Raw genomic sequence first — 21,782 nt, forward strand, 5'->3', positions numbered from 1 at the left:
AAATCGATATGAGAAGCTTTATACCTAAAAAGTAAGTTTTAAATTTAATCTTAATGTCTACAAATTCAATCCTTTTGTTTTCATTGAAATGACATTTTGTAGCTTATACAAAAGGTTTAACCCACTTGTCTCACTTTAAATTCAAGGCCACGCACAGATCAAGAAAATGTCTTTGTCAGCGCTTTAGATACTGTCCATGATATGGACAGCATTTGCCAGGCATTTAGTGTATCCTTTCAGAGGAATGCCTCCTCCAAATGAAGAAGCCATTTGCTTTTGACTGATCAAAGTCAAAACAAAGAAAAGACAAAAAGTAAAAATGAAGTGTGCTGAGAGTTTATGATTGTTTATGGTTATTTAAGAAATAAAGAAAAGTAAATTAATAGAGTAATTCTACAATGACATCTGGAGGGCTACGTTTTTAGCAAGGAGTAGTACACTTTGCTTAATATGTCTTCAAGAGGAAATTTGAAAACTGAAGTCTACCACAGGAAGATCATGCCCTCTACTGGTCCATGAGGCTATTGTTATTTCTACAACACTAAGGAAAAAAAAACCTACTGAAAACCACAGACTCAGATTTGCACAAGTCTTTGAAATTTTTCTTCAATTATAATTATGAAAATAATACATCTTTCATAAAGATTCAAAATATTTCTATATTAGAAAATTTTTTTATTTGTCCTTTGCCCATTCGCACCCTATATATAACTTTTGTCAGATTCCCTTCATTCCATTCTATCTCTATCACTATGTTTTTTAAACAAAGAATATATATCTCATTGTTTACATACCTAATGTTTATTTTTTACAACAACAAAAACACTGATTACCCATAATAAATACTAAATAAATTAATATTCTCTTATTATTATAGTATTCATGAATACATAACTGTTGGTATAATATTACTATTACTGTTCATGTTATTGCTACTACTGTAAATCATAATCTGACCGAAATTGTCTGTATTTGTGTTCTTTTAAAGTAAACTGTAATGTGAGCATATAACTGGGTCATAAAACATCCTATTAATCTAAAATTATTCAGGCATTGTAACACATTTTGTAAACTTGGCATAAAGAAGTTTCTACAGATAGCTCAGCATTTTAAGTTGCCTAGCAAATTCCACAAGCTGAAAATTTTCCAAGATACACTTAACAGTAAAAGGAAAAATATTAACATTAAGTTCCTCTGAGGTGATGAAAATGTTCTAGTTCCACTGATTTGTGGATTGAAAGAAAAAACATTAGTTGATACCTATTCTTCTAATGCAGTGGTGTTACACACCTATTAAGATGAATTTTAGTTTGCTTCTGAGTATTAATTTGTTATTTTATTGAGATTTCTTTTTATAGCATAATGATCACAGAAAACATGACAACTTTTAAAACATTTCAAGTTTTAAAAATTAATAAACTGAGGTATTTTAAAAGTCTATCAAAATGTAAAGTTTTAAATTTATTTCATATTTATAATTTTCAATCCTCTGATTTTCTTTTTAGAAAAATTATTCTGCCTGCCATTGTTAAGTAAATTAGACAGTGCCAAGAATGGAAGCAGAGATACCTGTTGGGAAGCTACTGCAGTAGTCCAGGTAAGAGACAATGGAGGCTAAACAACTGTAGAGAGAAGTGAATTCAAGAACCACTACGAGGGTAGAGCTCCCACGACTGGATGATGTATAGGATGTGGAAGGTGAGGAAAGAGAAGAATTAAAAGATAACTCCTAGGTTTTGAACTTGAACTTGAATGGATGGGGGATTGTGGTGCCACTTAAAATAATAAGAGAGACTAGAAAAAGAGAAGTTTAGGACTAGGGAACTAAGAGTTCTGATTCAGAAGTTCTATTCAAATCGATACTGAAGTAGAGATATCAAATAGGCAGTTCTGTATATGAGCACAGAACTTAAAGGGCTAGAGCTAAAAGTAGGGAGTAATGAGTTTAAAGTCATGATCCCACTTACAGACTTGAGACTGGAAGTTGTTACTTAGGTAGAGAGTATACAAAGAGAACAGAGCCCTGAACCAAGCCCTGGGGCACTCACATAATTCGAGAGGTCAGATTTTAAAGACTAGGAAGAAATAGCCAGTGAGGTGAGAGAGCTACTGTGTCATAGAAGCCAAGAGATGAAATAAAATTTTCAAAAAAAGAGGGTAATCAACTGTGTCCAATACTGCTGAGAGGGTAAGACAAGGACAGAACAATGACCACTAGATTTGTTAACTTGAAGTGCCATTTAATTGGACACCTAGGGTTTAGTAGAAACTGTAAGTGTTTCTCCTGAAACAAATTATTTGCTCCTCACAACTCTATGAGGTGGGTTTTGTTATCCCCAAATAACTTTCTCGAGATCACACAGCTAGAATTTAAATCCTTCTAGTCTCTAGGTTGAGGGAGGAGGTAGGCTGGTTCAGTTAACAATTCCTATTAAATAGTTTATGTATATTCCTAACAAATCATGATTATTAATGAGAACTCAAAATTTGCTAGGTGTACATAAAATGTAGTGGTTTTTAAGTAAGGAAAACCAAGTGAGGTTTAAATTGAAAAATATTTAAATTATCCTCACATATTTAAATTTATTGACACATGGTTAAGAATGTAGCAAAAAACATAAGCAAAACATTTGCTTTTCATGCACTTTATGCACTTTAAAAATATCAACCAATTTTCTATTAGAATAAGGTTTTTAATATTTATTTTTAACTTAAGCAGCTCAAAGACATGTTTGCAGACTCTTATCAAGGCTATAATTGGCTTGCAAATGAGGTTCCACCAGCCAGGTACTAAGATACTTTTTACCAAATGGAGGGATTTTTCTTTTCTAATGGGAAGCCACTGATAATGTGACACCTATTCAAAATAAGATATCTGCATTTTTTTCAGGCAGCCAACGTTAAATCACTCTGAAATAAAGGGATAAGCTTGCATGCAAACGTAGGCAGAATGTTTCTATTTCCTGCAAGAATTAGAACTAATTTTGCATGTAAAGAAAAATATGCAATCACCATTTATAATAAAACGTACTTTCACATTTCTGATCAGTTTAAAACAATCTTTATTTAAACTGGTTGCTTTTCCTTCCTGAACACATGCAATCCTTAAGAAAACGGTCTTTTGAAAAAAAATAAGATTAGAATTTGGTTTTTCAACCCGAAAGTGAGAATTATCAGAATAACTATTCTGGATCGTATAGTATAAAGATTGTAAGATGAGTACTCTCAGTGAGATGATTATCCTAAAGCCCAGCAGCAAATCCCCAAATATTCAGAAATAAATGTATTAATTACTCTAGTTCAGTTTGACTTTCAACATGTGAATTTAAGTACTTTGATCCAGTAAGGTCTGATATACTACTTCAGAACTACTGAAGTGGCAATCAAATTTAAAAACAACCTTCATCTCATAGAAAGCATACCTCAAAAAATTTTTTTCAGCTCTCAAAAAAAAATTCTTATAAAATGACATATGTATTTGAGACTATTATGGATTAGAATGTAACTCTGTCTTAAAGCAAAAGGAATATATTTAGTTCTATTAGCCAAGAAGTACTATAGTACTATTTCTTTAAATAGTAGAAATCTTAGGCAATTTCTATTTTAAGCATTATTACCACTCAAAAATAAAAGCTTTCCTCTTTTTTGAGACGGAGTCTCACTCTGTTGCCCAGGCTGGAGTGCAGTGGTGCAATCTTGGCTCAGTGCAACCTCCACCTCCCGGGTTCAAGCAATTCTCCTGTCTCAGCCTCCCGAGTAGCTGAGATTACAGGTACACGCCACCACACCCGGCTAATTTTTTAATTCTTTTTGTGTGTGTGTGTATATATATATATATATTTATTTTAGTAGACATGGGTTTCACCATGTTGGCCAGGCTGGTCTCGAACTCCTTACCTCAAGTGATCCACCTGCCTTGGACTCCCAAAGTGCTGCGATTATAGGCGTGAGCCACCACACGTGGCCTTTTTTTCCTTTTTAAACATCTATTCCCTCTAAATTTATCAGTACAAATTACAATTCTTTTTTCTTGTTTCAAAAACCGATGACCATATCATACCTACTTCTCACCCATTTTAATAATAGTAATAATAGGCCAGGCATGGTGGTTCACGCCAGCAATTCCAGCACTTTCGGAGGCTGAAGCAGACAGATCGCTTGAGTCCAGGAGTTCAACACCAGCCTAGGCAATATGGCAAAACCCAGTTTCTACAAAAAAAAAAAAAATACAAAAAATAGACAGGCATGGTCATATGCACCTATAGTCCCAGCTACTCGGGAGGCTGAAATGGGAGGATCACTTGAGCTGGGGAGGCACAGGTTGTGCTAAGATGAGATTGGACCACTGTACTCCAGCCTGGGTGACAGAGTGAGAACCCAACTCAAAATAATAACAATAATAATAATAACAACAATAATAAAATGAATTATCAAAATTTACCCTTAAAAGATTTGATAGCCTAAATAAGGAACTTTATCACAGAACATGTGACATAGTGTGTAGAAATTTTTTAAATATAAAATAATATTTTAAGAAGTGTGCTATTTTATTATTCATAAGAATAAGGTTATTTAAATGTTTACCATTGAGAAGGGTTAAAAAATAAATTCAAAAAATATGTTGTTTTAACAATTACCAAAAAACTGTAACTGTTTAATTGTAATTAACACTTAGTAGTAACTGTTTCCTATTTTGCACAGTTACTGAGATTTACTCTTTTGATTGATAGCTTCATGTACTTTCCTGATATATTATGGTAGAACAGGAGATTTGGAATTGCAAGTAAAGGTTTGAGAACAGATTCTATAGATTAACAGCTATTTGAGAATGCACTTTGTGTATCAAAGACATTGTATATATCTTAATTATTATTTCTACTACTCTAAAAGTATTTATATAATGGATGTTGAAAAAAGCTTAGGCTTCAAAAGCCATAATTTCACAACATGCCACAATGCTCAAGATTGAGAATCAGCTGGGAAAAAAAACTCAATGTTCCAGTCAACGAAAATAATTCAGATAAAAAAACTATCTTGAGGTTTCAAGCAAATTAAAGTCCTTCAGAAACTCATATTTTAGCCTTTATTTCTAAAGTGACTGGCCTACACATCTGGCTTTCCTTTCCACCAAAAAGGACCTCTCTTAAATTATATGTATTCTGATAAATTTTGCTTCTTACTAACATCTCAAGCAATATATTTAAAGGCAACTGGAACAGAAAATAAATGTGCATACAGAAGTAAGGGGTATTCTATTGAAAAACTTTACATTCAACACAATTAAACTGATAGTTAATGGAAAACATCCATTAAAGTAGAAACTTAAAAGTTTAAATATAAATTAAGTCACTATTTTTTTAAATTTATAGTTTCAAGGCCTTCTCTGAGTAGGGTCGGCTAATTAGAATTTCACATAATTTTAGCATGAGCACAACCTTATCATATCATGTACTAATCTAATTTTGGGTTCCTTAAAGTAAAACAAAGACTTAAAGATAATTCCAAAGCAATTTCAATTTTTATTCCAATCTTTCATAAGTTTGTCACCAATACCTGATTTCTACGCATTTTTTAAAAGATTCTCATCTATATAAAGTCTTTTCAGAGGTGCAACTTTGTTTTGATAAAACAAGTGCTTTTTGCCTTAGAGTATACAACTTTTAAAGTTCAATCACCTAACTACAACAGAGATTACAACTGGCCTAAACAGTCTGGGGAGTGTGGCAGTGGTTGCTGGAGCCAGCTCCCATCAGATCCCGAGAGCCAACTAGATACATCCTCTCCTAACTCCTCATCAGTGATCTCACTTTGATAGCTTGAAATCAGCTATGGTGGCAATATTTACACCACAGACATCAGCAAACATTATAAATCAAGAGAGCTAGGTGTTAAAATTTACCAGCACACCACTAGTATTGGGTGTACTAGTATATAGCCTACTGACCAAGACTCTTCTGGACTTAAGGCAAGTAATTTTATAAAGGAAATGGTTAAGTATAGTTAACAGTTTCTACTGTATCTTCAAGAGGGGAAAATGAGGAACAATGAATGTTTTTCGTATATCTTTTAAGTGTTACTGAAATGACATATTCAATCACATTTTACTTCCACAGAAGTTAACACGAGATTATTCATCTTTCCAATATTTAAGGACGATAAGTCATCAAAGATACTCACTTTAGATAAAACTTTATTTTATATGTTTGTCTCCACAATTATATCTACCATAATCATAATTAACTAGTAAGAAAAAATAACATATTAGCAGGACAAAAGCATGGAATAAAATTAGAAAGCAGTGACCAAATACATAGACAAAGAAAAGTAGAGAATAAGAATTTTAAATGAAGACAAAAGATGCCAGATAGCTAAATCTATTAATTATAATTATTAAACATAAAGAAAGTTTAGAGTTGTGAAAATTCTATAAAACTCAGAGTCTCCAAACACCAACAAATAAATCAAGTCACTTAATATGTCTGAATATCTTGGGGTTAATAAGTAAAAAATAATGATTAAATATAAAGTAAAATGTATTCTTTCTTAAGTAAGCTATCTGGTCTAAAACCCACTGACTCTATATTCTTACCGTTTTGTGATCATTAACAATCATAAGTTCCAAATATTTCATTTCTTCAAATATACCACGTGATGGCTACAGAAAATAAAAATATATGGTCAGAATGGTGATTGACATAAAATCTCTCTGGTGCTCACTGTTAAGTTGTAGATAAGACTTTGAATTTCAGAACAACTCTCTGCTGCCTACTTTATAAACACCTTAGAAGAAAGTTGGTCAGGCAAATTTTAAAAAGTGATCATAAAATATGGGTACATATTCAAGTATTTAGAAAATAACTATATTTTATTATTATTAAGGTACTTACTTATCAACATAGAAAACAGTCCATGTTGTTGTATATGGTTTTTATATGTAAAAATATTCTAGAGAAAAATTATAGCATAATTATGTTAAAATAAATAAATGTCAATTTCACATTAAAATGTGATAAAATATTCATATTTACTTAAAATGTCAACGAAAATCTATGTAAAACTCATTTAATAAGAATAGCATAAGTTATAATTACTTCCAGGTATATCTGATACAGATATCAATGAAGTTAAATAGAAACATTAACCCACTGGAGTGAAATTCTAAAAATAATATACTAATTCTTAACTGCTCAATTTCTCAAAGGAACAAATATTGGCAATTATTACAGTCTAAAGTCTTCTAAATTAACTAGATAATCCTTTAAGAGTAAGTATTTTAGCCTTCATTTGGACTTTTATTTCTTTTTCATAGTTGGAAAATTATAATGGTGGCTCTTTTTTCTTTATGTATATAGTCATTGATCATTTTCTATTTGATGAGGTGGACTGCAGCGAAAGAACAGCAGTCATTGTAGAATGTATTATTACCAACCACATCTTTATGAATGAGCTAAAAGAGATCTAATAATAATTTATATAATATATAATAAATGTATCCATAATTATCATAAGAGTTTCATAAAAGGGAGGACAATTTAACCTGGAACTAAGTTTTTGATGGCTGGTGGTCTATTTTTTTCACAAAAAAATACACTCAGCAAAACATTATCTAAAATGTGCAATTTCTACTATAATTACTCATTAAGTTATCTAGTAAATTACCATGTAATGTATAAGCTGTGGAATTAATTCTCAGTTACATAGCATTCACCATGTAATTACTAAACAGTCTCCATCATTACAGCTTTCTAGCCTATTATGAAAAGACCAGAAACATAATTTCAGTTACAAAGCCCCTATACGTTTACCAATACATGTGAAGTACATAACAGTAGGTGATTATACAATTATATGATTTTTATTTAGAAACTGTTATATTGCTAATAGCCAAATAAATTCATTGTGTTCTGAAAAACACATACAGCTTTAAAGTTTGGTGTAACAGAGTTTTTAATTTGAAAGTAATATAAATAAGCATGATTAGCCAACATTTCAAAACCTAACTCCTCTCTCTATATTTTTTAACAGAAATGTTTTATATGACGCTATATAAGCCATATAGAAAGAAAAGTCTGCTGCACTTTAAATAGAAAATAAAATGCACTGCAATTATCGTCAGAAAACACGTAGAAAACAGAGCTAAAACAACACATTCTTTACATGACATCAGGGTTCAGAGACTACCGTAATCAGTTTGAATCACTAACAGAAAGAGATCAATAAAAAGCAGTGTGTTGATAAGGCTCAAATCATAGGGTTTTTTTGTTTATTGTTTTCATTTTTAAACAACAGTCCCCAAAATCTAAACTGTTTTAGGTACACTTAGATACTGTGGGGTGATAGGCACATGACTTCTTTGAGTAAAATAGCCCCACCCAAGGCTCAATGCCACACTCACATTCACTGCTCTCTTCCTTCTTTTCAACCACTGTAATTCAGATAGAAAGGGCCACTGGTCACCTCTTTCCATAGCTGTGGAAAGGAAAAATTACTATCAAAATTTTATGCTTATTTCAATGGGAGTATGTTTTAAAATATTACATGAAGAAACAGAGGCACTGATAATCTATGTCAAACTAAGGTGAAAAAAAAGCACACTGATCATTATTATTTCACACTCTCATGACCACAAAGATAGTTCAAATGTAATTTCGTCCCAAACATCAAGAAAACATAATGTTCAAGATTCATTAGAAGATGCACATTTGACATACAATCACTTGACAATATCTGAAAATCTGAGACAGTTCCACTATGTCTAATTCATTTTAGCATTCAAAATAATGTATGACATTAGCTTTTGCATAAATTATTAAAGACTTTTAGCAGTAATATACAGAAATAAAATCACATGCCCCAACAATCCAAAAGAAGCTTCTGCCAACATTAGCACACTTAAGATGTGTCTGGAGCAGAGCATGAGAGGGAGGCAATCCAAGCTGGCTCAAGAGCAGCAAACTGCCAGGAAAATTTCAGGATGAACCTCACTGTAAATCACTCTACTAAATTTGGCCACACTTTCTGGTTCCCAAGGCAGCTTTACTCACAGGCTTCATGTTTTAGTCGTTGCATTGGAAATGACTCTCCATGCCTCTTTACACAAGAGCCACTATTCATTCCAGTGCTGATCCACAATGTTCACCCCAGATATCAGACCAATTCCACTTCCAACAAGCCTGCATATCTACTGAGCTCCACCAAGTAACAGCTCGTACTACATAAAATATAATCGCTATTTTAGTTAAAACTTACTGAGATTCTTCATTTGCTTAGAATACTGTCCCGCCAAGGTTTTCTGGATTATATGTGGTCGACCTGTGCTTTTCTGAAACAAAACAATTGTAGGCAATTTAGAAAGCAAGATGTGAACAAGCCTCTATGAAACAGTGTTAGAACTTTCTCTAATGTCCTTCCTAAAATGGGAATATTTATATGTCAGTTTTTTAGCTATCAAAAGCGAAAAGTATATGTCTTATTGAAATCTTAATTTTAAATAAAAGAGTATCATCTAATTGCCCCAGTTTAGATAAAAACATAGTGTTATTGGTTACTCTTAAATCTTAGCTTTCTTCAAAGCTATAAATGGGAAATTCACAAGAAACACAAAAAGTCAATAAACATGTAAAAACATGCCAAATGCTTTCATCTTCCTTCAACATGCATTTTTTTAAATGAAGCACCAACTTTTGCCATAAAACTGATGAAGTTTTAAAAATTACGATATCCATAGTTAATTACCATTGCAAGGCCAAAAGCACCCTCACACCTTGCTGGCGAGAGGAAATTGGTAGCATAGTTTGAGAGAGAAATTTAGTAAGGTGTATCAACAAATGTGAAAACATTTACATTTTTTGCCCTAGAAATTATGCTTTTAGGAATGTCTATTACCATTATTCTTATTACGATTAGCTTCCATTACTGAGTGCATAGTATGTACCAGGTACTGCTAATGTACACATTACTTAATTTAGTCCTGACAAAGACCCCATATAGTGCATGGTTTATCCCTATTTTACAAATAAAGATATTGAGGCTCAGGGAGATACATCATTGTCTTAAAATTATCTTATAAAATAATGATCCAATTTATTTTTAAAAATATATGGGACTATGTCATTGAAAACTGGAAGAACATATTCTGAAACATGACAAGAAGTTATCTTTGAGGGACAGCATAATGGAAAATTACTATTTAAGTATTTGTTTTGCTTTTCCAAATTTCCTATATTAGTTTTATAATCAGAAAAAGTTATAAAAAAGAAACTTCTTAATAGGTTACATAAAACTTATAACAGTTTTGCTATTCATTTATGACTTGATAGTTAACATGAATTCTCATTAGAAATATCCCATGCATATTACTTGACTTATCACAAAGCATACTAAAATCAATAATAATAACAAATTAAACATCAAAATATCTAAAATTAATTACAGTAAGCTCTAAATTCTGGTAAAAGGTGAAAAGATAGTAATGAAATTAACAATGGGATCAGCAACACAATTTAAAAAATCGACTAATTTAAAGTTTAAAGCACTATTCCTTTCCTCTACCCACAGTGTTGATGAGGACAAATCATTACATAACCAAAAGGTAGGCAACAGGAAGGAAGGCAAAGAGAAGGCAATTTGCATGTAACAATCAGGCCCTGAATAATATGATCATAAGTAAACAATGCAAAACCAATGCTTTAAACATTATAACAATAGTTTATATTTATAAATCCTTATGACAGTTCAATAGACATTGTCACCTACATGTATTAATTCATCAAATCTACAAAATCGCCCTACTATGAATGCATTAAAAAATTATCTCATTTTATACATTTAAAAAACTCTAAGGCTTAAATAGTTATTATTTGGGAATCTGTGTTTTGTTCTTTGTGGATTTTGTTAGGGTACCAGGGCCATTAATCAAAGCCAGAAATCAAAGTCAGAGTTTTTGCTGAATGGGTCAAATAATTTTGCTGTACACAGATTATCTTTCCTTACTGGAGTGAGAAGAATAACATTTTACTTAATCAAAATGTCTTTATCTAAGTGGCCTGTCTTCATTACCTGATAATTTTTATAGTTACTAGTTGAAAATGACAGAGGTTTATTCAAACACCAATCCTTTAAAACTTTTCTGCATCAACTTTGAAATTTACCCCCATATTCATACATACATTGCCATAACCAAGACAGTGAAAGTTTGTCTGTTCAGCTTTTATTATCAGCAGCCTATTTGACTATTAGCTGTTTCAAAATTAATTAATTTATTTATTTATTGAGATGGAGTCTCGCTCTGTCGCCCAGGCTGGAGTGCAATGGCACAATCTTGCCTCGCTGTAACCTCCGCCTCCCAGGTTCAAGTGATTCTTCTGCCTCAGCCTCCTCAACTAGCTGGGATTACAGGCTCCCGTCACCACGCCCAGCTAATTTTTGTATTTTTAGTGGAGACAGGGTTTCACCATATTGGCCAGGCTGGTCTCAAACTCCTGACCTCGTGATCTGCCCGCCTCAGCCTCCCAAAGTGCTAGGATTATAGGCGTGAGCCACCACGCCCAGCCCAATTTTATCTAAATTTGAAATCCCTAAAGATAAAAAATGTTTTCTGTTCCCCATCAAATAATTGCAATATTCTAACTCTATCACTCACAAAATATTATTTTCCCACTACAGTTCTTTTCACTGATCTGACTTCTGTACTGTTACCTCTCAGTGCCTTAATTTCCTCCCATTCTCCCCCTTGTTCACTCCTCTCCAACCCTGTCAGGTTCCTCAAAGTTCCTCGAACACCCTAGGCACACTCCTGCCTCAAGGCCTTTGTATTCGCTCATCTTCTAGAATGTTCTTCCAGCTCTCTAATTTCCTTAAGTTCTTCATTCACCACTTGTCTTCTCTTGGTGGACTTCCTGGAACTGTGTATGTATGAAAAATTTAACTCTATCCTGGCTAACATGGTGAAAGCCCGTCTCTACTAAAAATACAAAAAATTAGCCGGGCGCGTGGCGGTCACCTGTAGTACCGGCTACTTGGGAGGCTGAGGCAGGAGAATGGCGTGAACCCAGCAGGCAGAGCTTGCAGTGAGCCGAGATAGTGCCACTGCACTCCAGCCTGGGCACCTGGGCGAAAGAGCGAGACTCCGTCTCAAAACAAAACAAAACAAAAATTAACTCTCCACCCTCCTGGCTTCACTTTTTCTCCTTACCATGTATCACTATCTAACATACCACATGTAATTACTATTCATTCTGTGTATCCCTATCTGCCTCTGTAGACTGTAAGCCCCATTTGGTTCAATCTCTGTCTATTTTGTCACCAAAGTATCCCCAGAACCTAAAATAATACCCAGCTTGTAGTAAGCCCTCAATACAATATTTACTGAATATATGTCAAATTTTAAATTTGATTGCATTTTATTAGCAAGCAACACTATTAGAGCATGTGATTTCTTGTCTAAATCACTGGTTTGTGCATGACTCTAAACATTATTTTCTTCCCTATCTGTAAAAAAAACTAAGTATTCTATAATATAATCATAGTTCAGCCCACAGATTTCCCCACTAAAGATTTTCAGGTTCATAAAAGTTAAGTACATTCTTATAGTCACACAATTGTCTAAAGATGACAGTAAGAATGAAAGCTATTTTTTTTCTAATTTCAATAGGTTTTTGGGGAACAGGTGGTGTTGGGTTACATGAATAAGTTCTTTAGTGGTGATTTCTGAGATTTTGGTGCGCCCATCACCCAAGTAGTGTACACTATACCCAATGTGTTTCATCACTCACCACCTTCCACTTTCCCCTGAGCCCCCAAAGTCCAATGTATCATTCTTATGCCTTTGCATCCTCATAGCTTAGCTCCCACATATGAATGAGAACATACAATGTTTGGTTTCCACTCCTGAGTTACTTCACTTACAGTAATAGTCTCCAATTCCATCCAGGTTGCTGTGAATGCCATTATTTCATTCCTTTTTATGGCTGAGTAGTATTCCATGGTGTGTGTGTGTGTGTATCACATTTTATTTATCTATGTGCTGATTGATGGGCATTTAGGCTGGTTCCATATTTTTGCAATTGCAAATTGTGCTGCTATAAATGTGTGTGTGCAAGTATCTTTTTCGTATAATGACTTCTATGAAAGCTAGTTTAAAGTAAGGAGGCTGGCTAGTACAAAACAAAATATCCTCTCTGCTCTTTTCATAAACTGGGAAGGACTAGGATTTCCTTCAGAAAACCCATGTTTGATGTCTTTTATTATCCCTTATGGGTACATGGGCCTGGCATGTGCAGCTTAAACTTCAAAACTCAGGGTACTACTCTAAGTTTGAAATAAGGTAACACGTACAAAGGCACTTTGAAATCTACATTCTTTTCTCTTTTCTTCTGAAAGACAAAGTTGCTGGAGGAGTAGAACGCCATCAGGCAACTGATGGCATAGACTCACCTCATCATGAACCAGCTCCAGTGGCTCTATCATATACACGAAGGTATCATCTTCAAACATGCCACTAGCACAAAAGAAACCACACAAAGGAGAGAATAAACAAACACAGGAAATGGCAAGAAATAGCAAGTAAGCTTCATTATTGTGTCTTCAAAATAAAGAGTATAACTGAACAAATCCCTTTACACTGTCACAAGTTTAATTCACATATCGGCATGGAGTCCCAGTGTGGCCCCAGCACTCTATTAGGCAGCATGGAGGCTATAAAATTATAAAAGTATACATCAAATGCATGCGAATTATACCTGATATAACTGATGTTTGAAATTCAACAGACAGATTAGAAAATTACTCTGGGATAGGACTATTCACTCAGTGGCAGTCTCTAAAGTAATTATTCCAGAACCATGTACAACTATACAAATTTCTAATTATGCAAATTCAATATCATCTGTAAGAAAACAGATTCTTTATATATGAGAATAATCTAAAACCATCTGGTTCTGAAGAAGCAAACAGTGGTATCTTTATGCTTATAAATTCTGAACTGCCATCAAGCAGTACGACTCTATGTCATACAAATTACATTTAATTTTCAGAGACATAAGGTTTTTTATAAAACGGCGAAAAGTTTCAAGATTCTTTGTCATCACATGGCCAAAACTAAGTCTTTATATGAGGTGCTATTGTGTCCAGGTCTAAAAGGTGCCGACACATGGTTTTGTTAGAACCCACCCCTAGGTCAATGTGCGAACTCCTCTTTGTCACCCCACCCCTGCCTGGCTAACTCCAACTTACTGTTAGGTCTAAGTTTCTTAGATCTAAGGCCTGCCGACTCTCAAGTCTAGCTGTAGGTCTAACTGATATGTCCTCTGGAATATGCCACTAGGAAACCTTCCCGGACTAGGTTTTGCCACTCCACAAGCTCCTGTCCTTCCCCTTTACAGCTCTTAACACAATGGTAATTAAACATTTATCTATGTAATCATTTGGTTAATCTCTGAATCTCCTGCAAACACTTGTGCACCACTCCATATATATGCAGTCCCTAACACAGCACTGGCACAGAAGAGTCACTAAAATATATATATATCCATAAAAGGGAAACTGGAAAGGGTCAATGAATAAAATGCCAATGAGATTCCCACTTACTGAAGTCCATTGCAGGTTGACAGAGCCACCTTGGAGTCTTTGACGCCTCTGATACTTCCATGGTAGTAACAGTGCTCTCCACCCTGGAAAGCAGAAGGTTTCATGGATTGGTTGTATTTCATGCATTATAATTAATTCTTTGGGTGCTTCCATAAAGCAAGAAGAAATGCAAGGATGGGCATATATGTGCACTGTATTAATAACCCTAGAAACTCCTCCTATATAAAGTTGCAAATAAGATTAGGCAATTTTTCAACTTTTTTATAACAAGCATGTGTGTATTAAATTGAATGAAGGAGAAAAGGCTTTAAAAAACAATGACACCAAGGTAATTAATAAAACATACATTTCTTAAGTATGTATTATAGGAGTACAGGTACTTATCAGATGTTGTTATGGAATAAGGACTTCCACTTGAATGAAGAGAGACTCCAAAAGCTTGTTTATAATCATTTTTGATGGAAAATTATACAATATCTTATTTGTTTTCTTACCTTTAAAAATTAACTTTAAAAACATTTTAGCAGCAATATAGGAATGTGGTTTTCAAATTCAAATAATAACTACAAGTTTTATTTTTTTATTTTTATTTTTTTTATTATACTTTAGGTTTTAGGGTACATGTGCACAATCTGCAGGTTTGTTACATATGTATCCATGTGCCATGTTGATTTCCTGCACCCATTAACTCGTCATTTAGCATTAGGTATATCTCCTAATACTGTCCCTCCCCCCTCCTCCAACCCCACAACAGTCCCCGGAGTGTGATGTTCCCCTTCCTGTGTCCATGAGTTCTCATTATTCAATTCCCACCTATGAGTGAGAACATGCGGTGTTTGGTTTTTTGTCCTTGCGATAGTTTACTGAGAATGATGTTTTCCAGTTTCATCCATGTCCCTACAAAGGACATGAACTCATCCTTTTTTATGGCTGCATAGTATTCCATGGTGTATATGTGCCACATTTTCTTAATCCAGTCTATCGTTGTTGGACATTTGGGTTGGTTCCAACTCTTTGCTATTGTGAATAGTGCCGCAATAAACATATGTGTGCATGTGTCTTTATAGCAGCATGATTTATAGTCCTTTGGGTATATACCCAGTAATGGGATGGCTGGGTCAAATGGTATTTCTAGTTCTAGATCCCTGAGGAATCGCCACACTGACTTCCACAATGGTTGAACTAGTTTACAGTCCCACCAACAGTGTAAAAGTGTTCCTATTTCTCCACATCCTCTCCAGCACCTGTTGTTTCCTGATTTTTTAATGATGGCCATTCTAACTGGTGTGAGATGGTATCTCACTCACTGTGGGCAAAGGACATGAACAGACACTTCTCAAAAGAAGACATTTATGCAGCCAAAAAACACATGAAGAAATGCTCATCATCACTGGCCATCAGAGAAATGCAAATCAAAACCACAGTGAGATACAAGTTTTATTTTTAAAAAAACACAGTTTCCTTTGTCCCTCTTTCCCCTCCACCTCCAAGGCAACCATTTTTAATGTTTTAAGCTGTTTCTTCTGGTGTTTGGCTATATACTTTTGAATGTTTATACTTTTATGTTCTGACTAATTCCATTTTAGAAATTATCTACCTAATATTGGATCTTGAAAACCTCTCTCACCCCCAATACATTCTAATTCATATCACCAGTTTTAGTTAAATCTATATTCATTGTTTATGTGTACACAAATATTGTTCACAGCTCTGCCACTATAATTATTGTATTTTCTTTCTTGCTCCATTTTTAATTTTTTTTTTTTTTTTTTTTTTTAGAATTTTTGCTCCTTTGTTGTACTGGGTACTCTGTGACACTTTAATTTTTTTTTTTTTTGGAGACGGAGTCTCACCCTGTTGCCCCGGCTGGAGTGCAATGGCATGATCTCAGCTCACTACAACCTCCGCCTCCCGGGTTCAAGAGATTCTCCTGCCTCAGCCTCCTGCTGTAACACCTTTTAATCAAGAAAACTATGCACTTCAGTTCTGGGCAGCTTTTTTTTATAAATAATAATAATTTTTATTATTTATAAAAATATTTATAAATAATATTCATAAAAGAATTTTTATAATAAAAAAATAATTTTTATTATTTATAAAATATAGCTGAGAATTCTCTCCTATTCATTTTTCTCCATACATGAGCTCCTACCAGACTAGGGAAGTCCTCAACTTCCTATCTGGTTATCTGGCTCCACAGGGCAAGCAGTAAATTGGGGACTTAACCACTCTACATCTACTTTCAACCAATTTTTCTTTTTTCAGATGCTTTTATTTCTGCCTTTCTGGGATAAGTGACATGAGTTGACTTGTTTCTTCTTGGTTTCCCCCCAAACGAACTTAGCAGAGCATGAAAAGCTCAAAGCTAAGAGTCACCCCTCATCCACTTTCCCAGCTCCTGAAATTTTATGGCTATGTCTCACCTGCTTGTTTTCTCTTCTCCTGTCTTTGTATTGGTGGGTTCATATCCTTTTTTATCCCCTGTTATTTAGGTGGGTTATTGGGAGAAAACAGAGATAAATATATATTTATACAGTCAGGGATTGGTTCTAGAACCCCTACATATTCCCAAATCTGCACATACTCAAGTCTCACAGTCGGCCCTGTGGAAACCACATATATGGGAAAGTCAGCCCTCTATATGCACAGGTTTTGCATCCCACAAATACTGTGTTTGCTTGAAAAAAGTCTACATATAAGTGGACCCGTGCAATTCAAGGATCAACTGTGTGTGTGTGTGTGTGTGTGTGTGTGTGTAAAGTAAAAGGCTGCTTTTCTTTTCTTTTCTTTTTTTAAAGACAGTCTCACTCTGTCACCCAGGCTGGAGTGCAGTGGCATGATCTCAGCTCACTGCAACCTCTACCTCCCAGGTTCAAGCAATTCTTGTGCTTCAGCCTCCCGAGTAGCTGGGATTACAGGCATGCACCATCGTGCCTGGCCTTGAATCACTGTATTTTTTGAAACTTAAATGAGACTTCAGGCAACATCCAATCTCTGATGTTTATCATCATAAGAAAGTTTTAATAGCTAAATTGTGTAGTTATTTTAAGCATTATAAGCAATTTGGTAGCTTCAATTTAATATTAGTACTAGCGGTATTAGAGGATTTTTCTGATTTTTTTATTACTAAATTTATACCAAGTTTTTAAAAAGTACTATGGAAAAATATTATTTGGTAACACTTCAGACCACTGCAAAGTAAGATCTTGAATTATCTCATATAAAATAAATCCTGAGAGAGAAAGAGCAATCCATCTTGGGTGCCAAGCATAACAGTAGTGGGCCAGTACAGGGAGCCCACTTCTAGAGGGCACTGGCAATCATGACTTTGGACAGTCAGCTCCAGGGGTGCCTTCCACCCAGGGATCTGGCCATCTTCAACAACCATTACCTCACAGTGATGGCTGTCTCCATGTACCCATATGGGTACAGAAACAAAGTGCAAAAGGCTCTTCTAAAAATAACAAAAGGACAAGCTGATTCCCACATCTTCAGGTTCTCAAGTCCATGTTTCTTTCTCCAGTTAGGAAGGCCTCAGACAATTAAAGAGGGCTGGCCCTGACCACCTAGGAGTGGGTCACAGACCTGTGACTTGGCAAATGGCAGAAGGGACAACCAAAAAGGGCTCGATTCAGCCCATGACACAAGTCTCTGTGCACCCATACAGACATCAGCATTTTCGAATCCAAAACTGTCAGTTAATTAAATCCAACAAAAATGGAGCATCTGATAAGTGGAAGTTATTGGCTAGTCACAGGAAATTAAAAATCCTAGTATGCTCCCTACCTTTCTCAGCCTGCTACTTGCACAGCTGAACGCTCCACAAGCCAGATCATGCTCAAATAGTAACTCTGCTCCACAACGTTTCCAAGCTCAGAATCCCATTGGAACCTACCAGGCTTCCTCTTCATATACTGACACACTGAAGCCATGTCCATCTTTTAAAATACTTCCTAACCAGAAGTAGCTGGGGATAATAACTTTGTGACTCTAGTGATAACAACTTGTAGGGGAAAAAAAATATCCAGTTCTCTGGTATTACTAATCTAATAACAGGAACTGGGCAGGCATCATGGCTCATGCCTGTAATCCTAGCACTTTGGGAGGCCAAGGAGGGAGGATTGCTTAAGCCCAGGAGGAGTTTGAGACCAGCCTATGTAGAAAGACCCTGCCTCTATAAAAAATAATAATGATAATAATAATAATAGTAATAACAACAGGAACTGTTTGATTCTACTCATTTTAGTGGAAATAGAACCAATAGTTTCAATTTGCTTTTTAAAAGCACCCCACCTTTGTGTCTGTTTAATTATTTCATCTGCATGGTAAAGTTCCATCAGCCAGTTCTTTATTGCTTATGAAAAGCCCAAAAACCTGGACATTCATAGTGACCACACACTGATATTTTCAATCTATTCCTGCAGGTCTGGATAAACATTTGAAAAGAAACTACACAGCTCTTAACTAGAAAATGTGTATATTATGATATCTAGGTTCTGAATATAATAAAAACTACTGATACTATACTCAAATGATTATTCTATATACATATCTTTAAATTCTTCAAGCTTATCAACTACTAGGATATGCTAAACTATTTTAAAAATCAGTGAGTGGATGACAAATGAGAAATAGAAAAAAGATATCTATAATGGGACATGAATACCTGATTTTGAGTACTGCAGAATAAGGAAATAAAAAATAATAATTTTGGAGAATTGGGGAACTTGAGACCCCAACACAGAAATTATTAAATAATTTGTTTAATTATTTACCTTCATTAAATTTAATGGGGAAAATGTTCTTGCAGTAGTTTAATTAATAAAGTATTAGAACAGTTTGGCTGTACCACTGCTATGTAAATTTTTAATAGTTCACATAAATTATACTATTCAAACTTAAAATAGCTTTGTGAGGACTAGTGTCATCTGCTATCTTGATTTCTTGGGGCATTTTTTAACCCCGTGCTCCTTTCATATTCTATAATGTATTCTGAATGTTGCCAGGAAGGTCAATATTTTGAATGATTAATAATAATTTCAACTTTATACTCAAAATTCAAATAACTGATAATCCTGGATCTAATTTAAGTGATTTAGTGTGGATGGTTTTGTTTTCCTTGTTATTGCTTAAATTGTTTATTATTTATGCAGTGGTAAGAAACTTTTTAAAAAACTGGCTATTAATTCAAAAACTAGGGAAAAAATTCTAGTGTACACACAAGTAAAAGAGCCATTTTTAATATAGGAGTGGAAATACAAACTTCATCTAACTCTTTGGTTAGAAACAATACAAACACGAATTTTTAAACCCAATTATGGCAAGCTGAGAGGCAGTAAAAAAGAAGGGAAAATAGATTTTAAAAATAGTCTGAAAACTTCATTAAAATATTACTAAAAGAAGAGGGAATGAGAAAAATAATGGAAAGGAAGCAGAAAGAAGTGGGGAAACACTCAGAAAAGGGAAGACAGGCAGACCTGTGTGTCTGAAAACACCCCTGACTCCAATACAGCACCTCGGCCAGACTCTGATTGACTTCTGCAGGGCCCACCCTACCTTACTCATACACTGGACAGGGTCTTCAGAACACGCACTCCTCCAATCTCCTCCACCCTGCATCAACCCTACCTCTCAGCCAGGAGCCAGGCGCACAGAGACCTACTCCACCCGATCACAATCCATGCTCTCCTGCTGCCAAAAAGCCTTCACTCTTAGAAGCGAGCTTGAGCTGAGCTGTGAGGATGATTTGATAAGGAAAGCACAAAGAACATTCTAAAAGGGTGATGTGGTTATACTGATAAAGAAAAGAATAAAGGTGAGAAGAGAACACAGGACCCACAAGGGCAGGGATCTTTATCTGTTTGGTTCACTGATACATATCTAGTACCTAGAACAGGAACTATGACCTCAACGAGGTCACAGTACAAGGTAAATCAATATTTTTTCTGCTTTTTTGATTTTTAAAAGTTGTATATATCAGGCCGGGCACAGTGGCTTATGCCTGTAATCCCAGCACTTTGGGAGGCTGAGGTGGGTGGATCACTTGAGGTCAGGAGTTCGAGACCAGCCTGGCCAACACGGTGACACTCTGTCTCTACTAAAAATACAAAAATTAGCCAAGCGTGGTGGCACATGCCTGTAATACCAGCTACTCGGGAGGCTGAGACAGGAGAATCGCTTGAACCCAGGAAACAGAGGTTGCAGTGAGCTAAGATTGCGCCACTGCATTCCAGTGTGAACGACAGAACGAGATGCTGTCCCAAAAAAAAAAAAGGTGTGTATATCTAAAATATACAACATGATACTTTGATATACACAGTGAAATTATTACTATAGTCAATCAAATTAACATGTCTTATTTCTACCTCACAGTTACATTTTGTGTAAGTGTGTGGTGTGACCACCTAAAATCTACTCTTTTAGCAAATTCCCATCATACAATATGACTGACCATAGCCCTCATGCTATCCATTCCATCTTTAGACTTAGAGCCTATATAACTGCAACTTTGTACCATCTGACCTACATCTCTCCAACCCACCACCCCACTCCCACTCCTCCACCTCCTGCCCCTGGTAACCACTGTTCTGTTTCTATTAGGTTGGTGCAAAAGTATCTGTGGTTTTTGATATTACTTGCAATGGCGAACACCACAATTGCTTTTGCACCAACCTAAATACATATTCGACTTTTTTAGATTCTACACGTGAGGTCACAGAATATTTTTCTGTGTCTGGCTTATTTCAACACACACACACACACACACACACACACACACACACACACACATGCAATGGAATAGCATTCGGCCTTAAAAAAGGAGATCCTGGCATTTGCCAAATATGGGTGGATCTGAAGGACATTATGCTATACAGTAAAACCATATTTGTTTAATGAATGAACAGGAATGGCTTATTCATGAGCATATGTGACAAGACCAATCCTTAAGGATTCTTGTTTGATGAAGAGGGTGGGTAAATAAACTCTTATTACCCACCTGGGTTTTTTATTGTTGTTGCTTAGATATAATTCAGAAATCATAACGTTTACCTTTTTAAGTATAAAATTCAGTGTTTTTCTTCACATGTTCACAGAGTTGTATAACTATCCCCACTATCTAGTTCCAGAGTAGTCTCATCACCTCAGAAAAAAGTCCTGTACCCATTAGCAATCAGTCCCCATTTCTCCTCCCCTCC

At 35.1% G+C, this 21,782-nt stretch overlaps 1 protein-coding gene across 3 annotated transcripts in view; it reads right to left on the minus strand.

Annotated features, from left to right (window-relative positions):
- Positions 1 to 21,782, minus strand: part of ADAM23 (ADAM metallopeptidase domain 23) — a 177,587-nt gene that overhangs the window by 64,362 nt on the left and 91,443 nt on the right. For all 3 annotated transcript variants that reach the window (XM_032754785.2, XM_058439253.1, XM_058439249.1), the window contains 5 exons: positions 14,587 to 14,669; positions 13,435 to 13,498; positions 9,250 to 9,322; positions 8,396 to 8,469; positions 6,590 to 6,655 (listed from right to left, as the gene is read on the minus strand). In XM_032754785.2, coding sequence (XP_032610676.1) covers positions 6,590 to 6,655; positions 8,396 to 8,469; positions 9,250 to 9,322; positions 13,435 to 13,498; positions 14,587 to 14,669 — 360 coding nt within the window. The remainder of the gene's footprint in view (positions 1 to 6,589; positions 6,656 to 8,395; positions 8,470 to 9,249; positions 9,323 to 13,434; positions 13,499 to 14,586; positions 14,670 to 21,782) is intronic.

The sequence above is a fragment of the Hylobates moloch genome, unplaced genomic scaffold (assembly GCF_009828535.3).
Source record: "Hylobates moloch isolate HMO894 unplaced genomic scaffold, HMol_V3 SCAFFOLD_1, whole genome shotgun sequence".
Lineage (NCBI taxonomy): Eukaryota > Metazoa > Chordata > Mammalia > Primates > Hylobatidae > Hylobates > Hylobates moloch.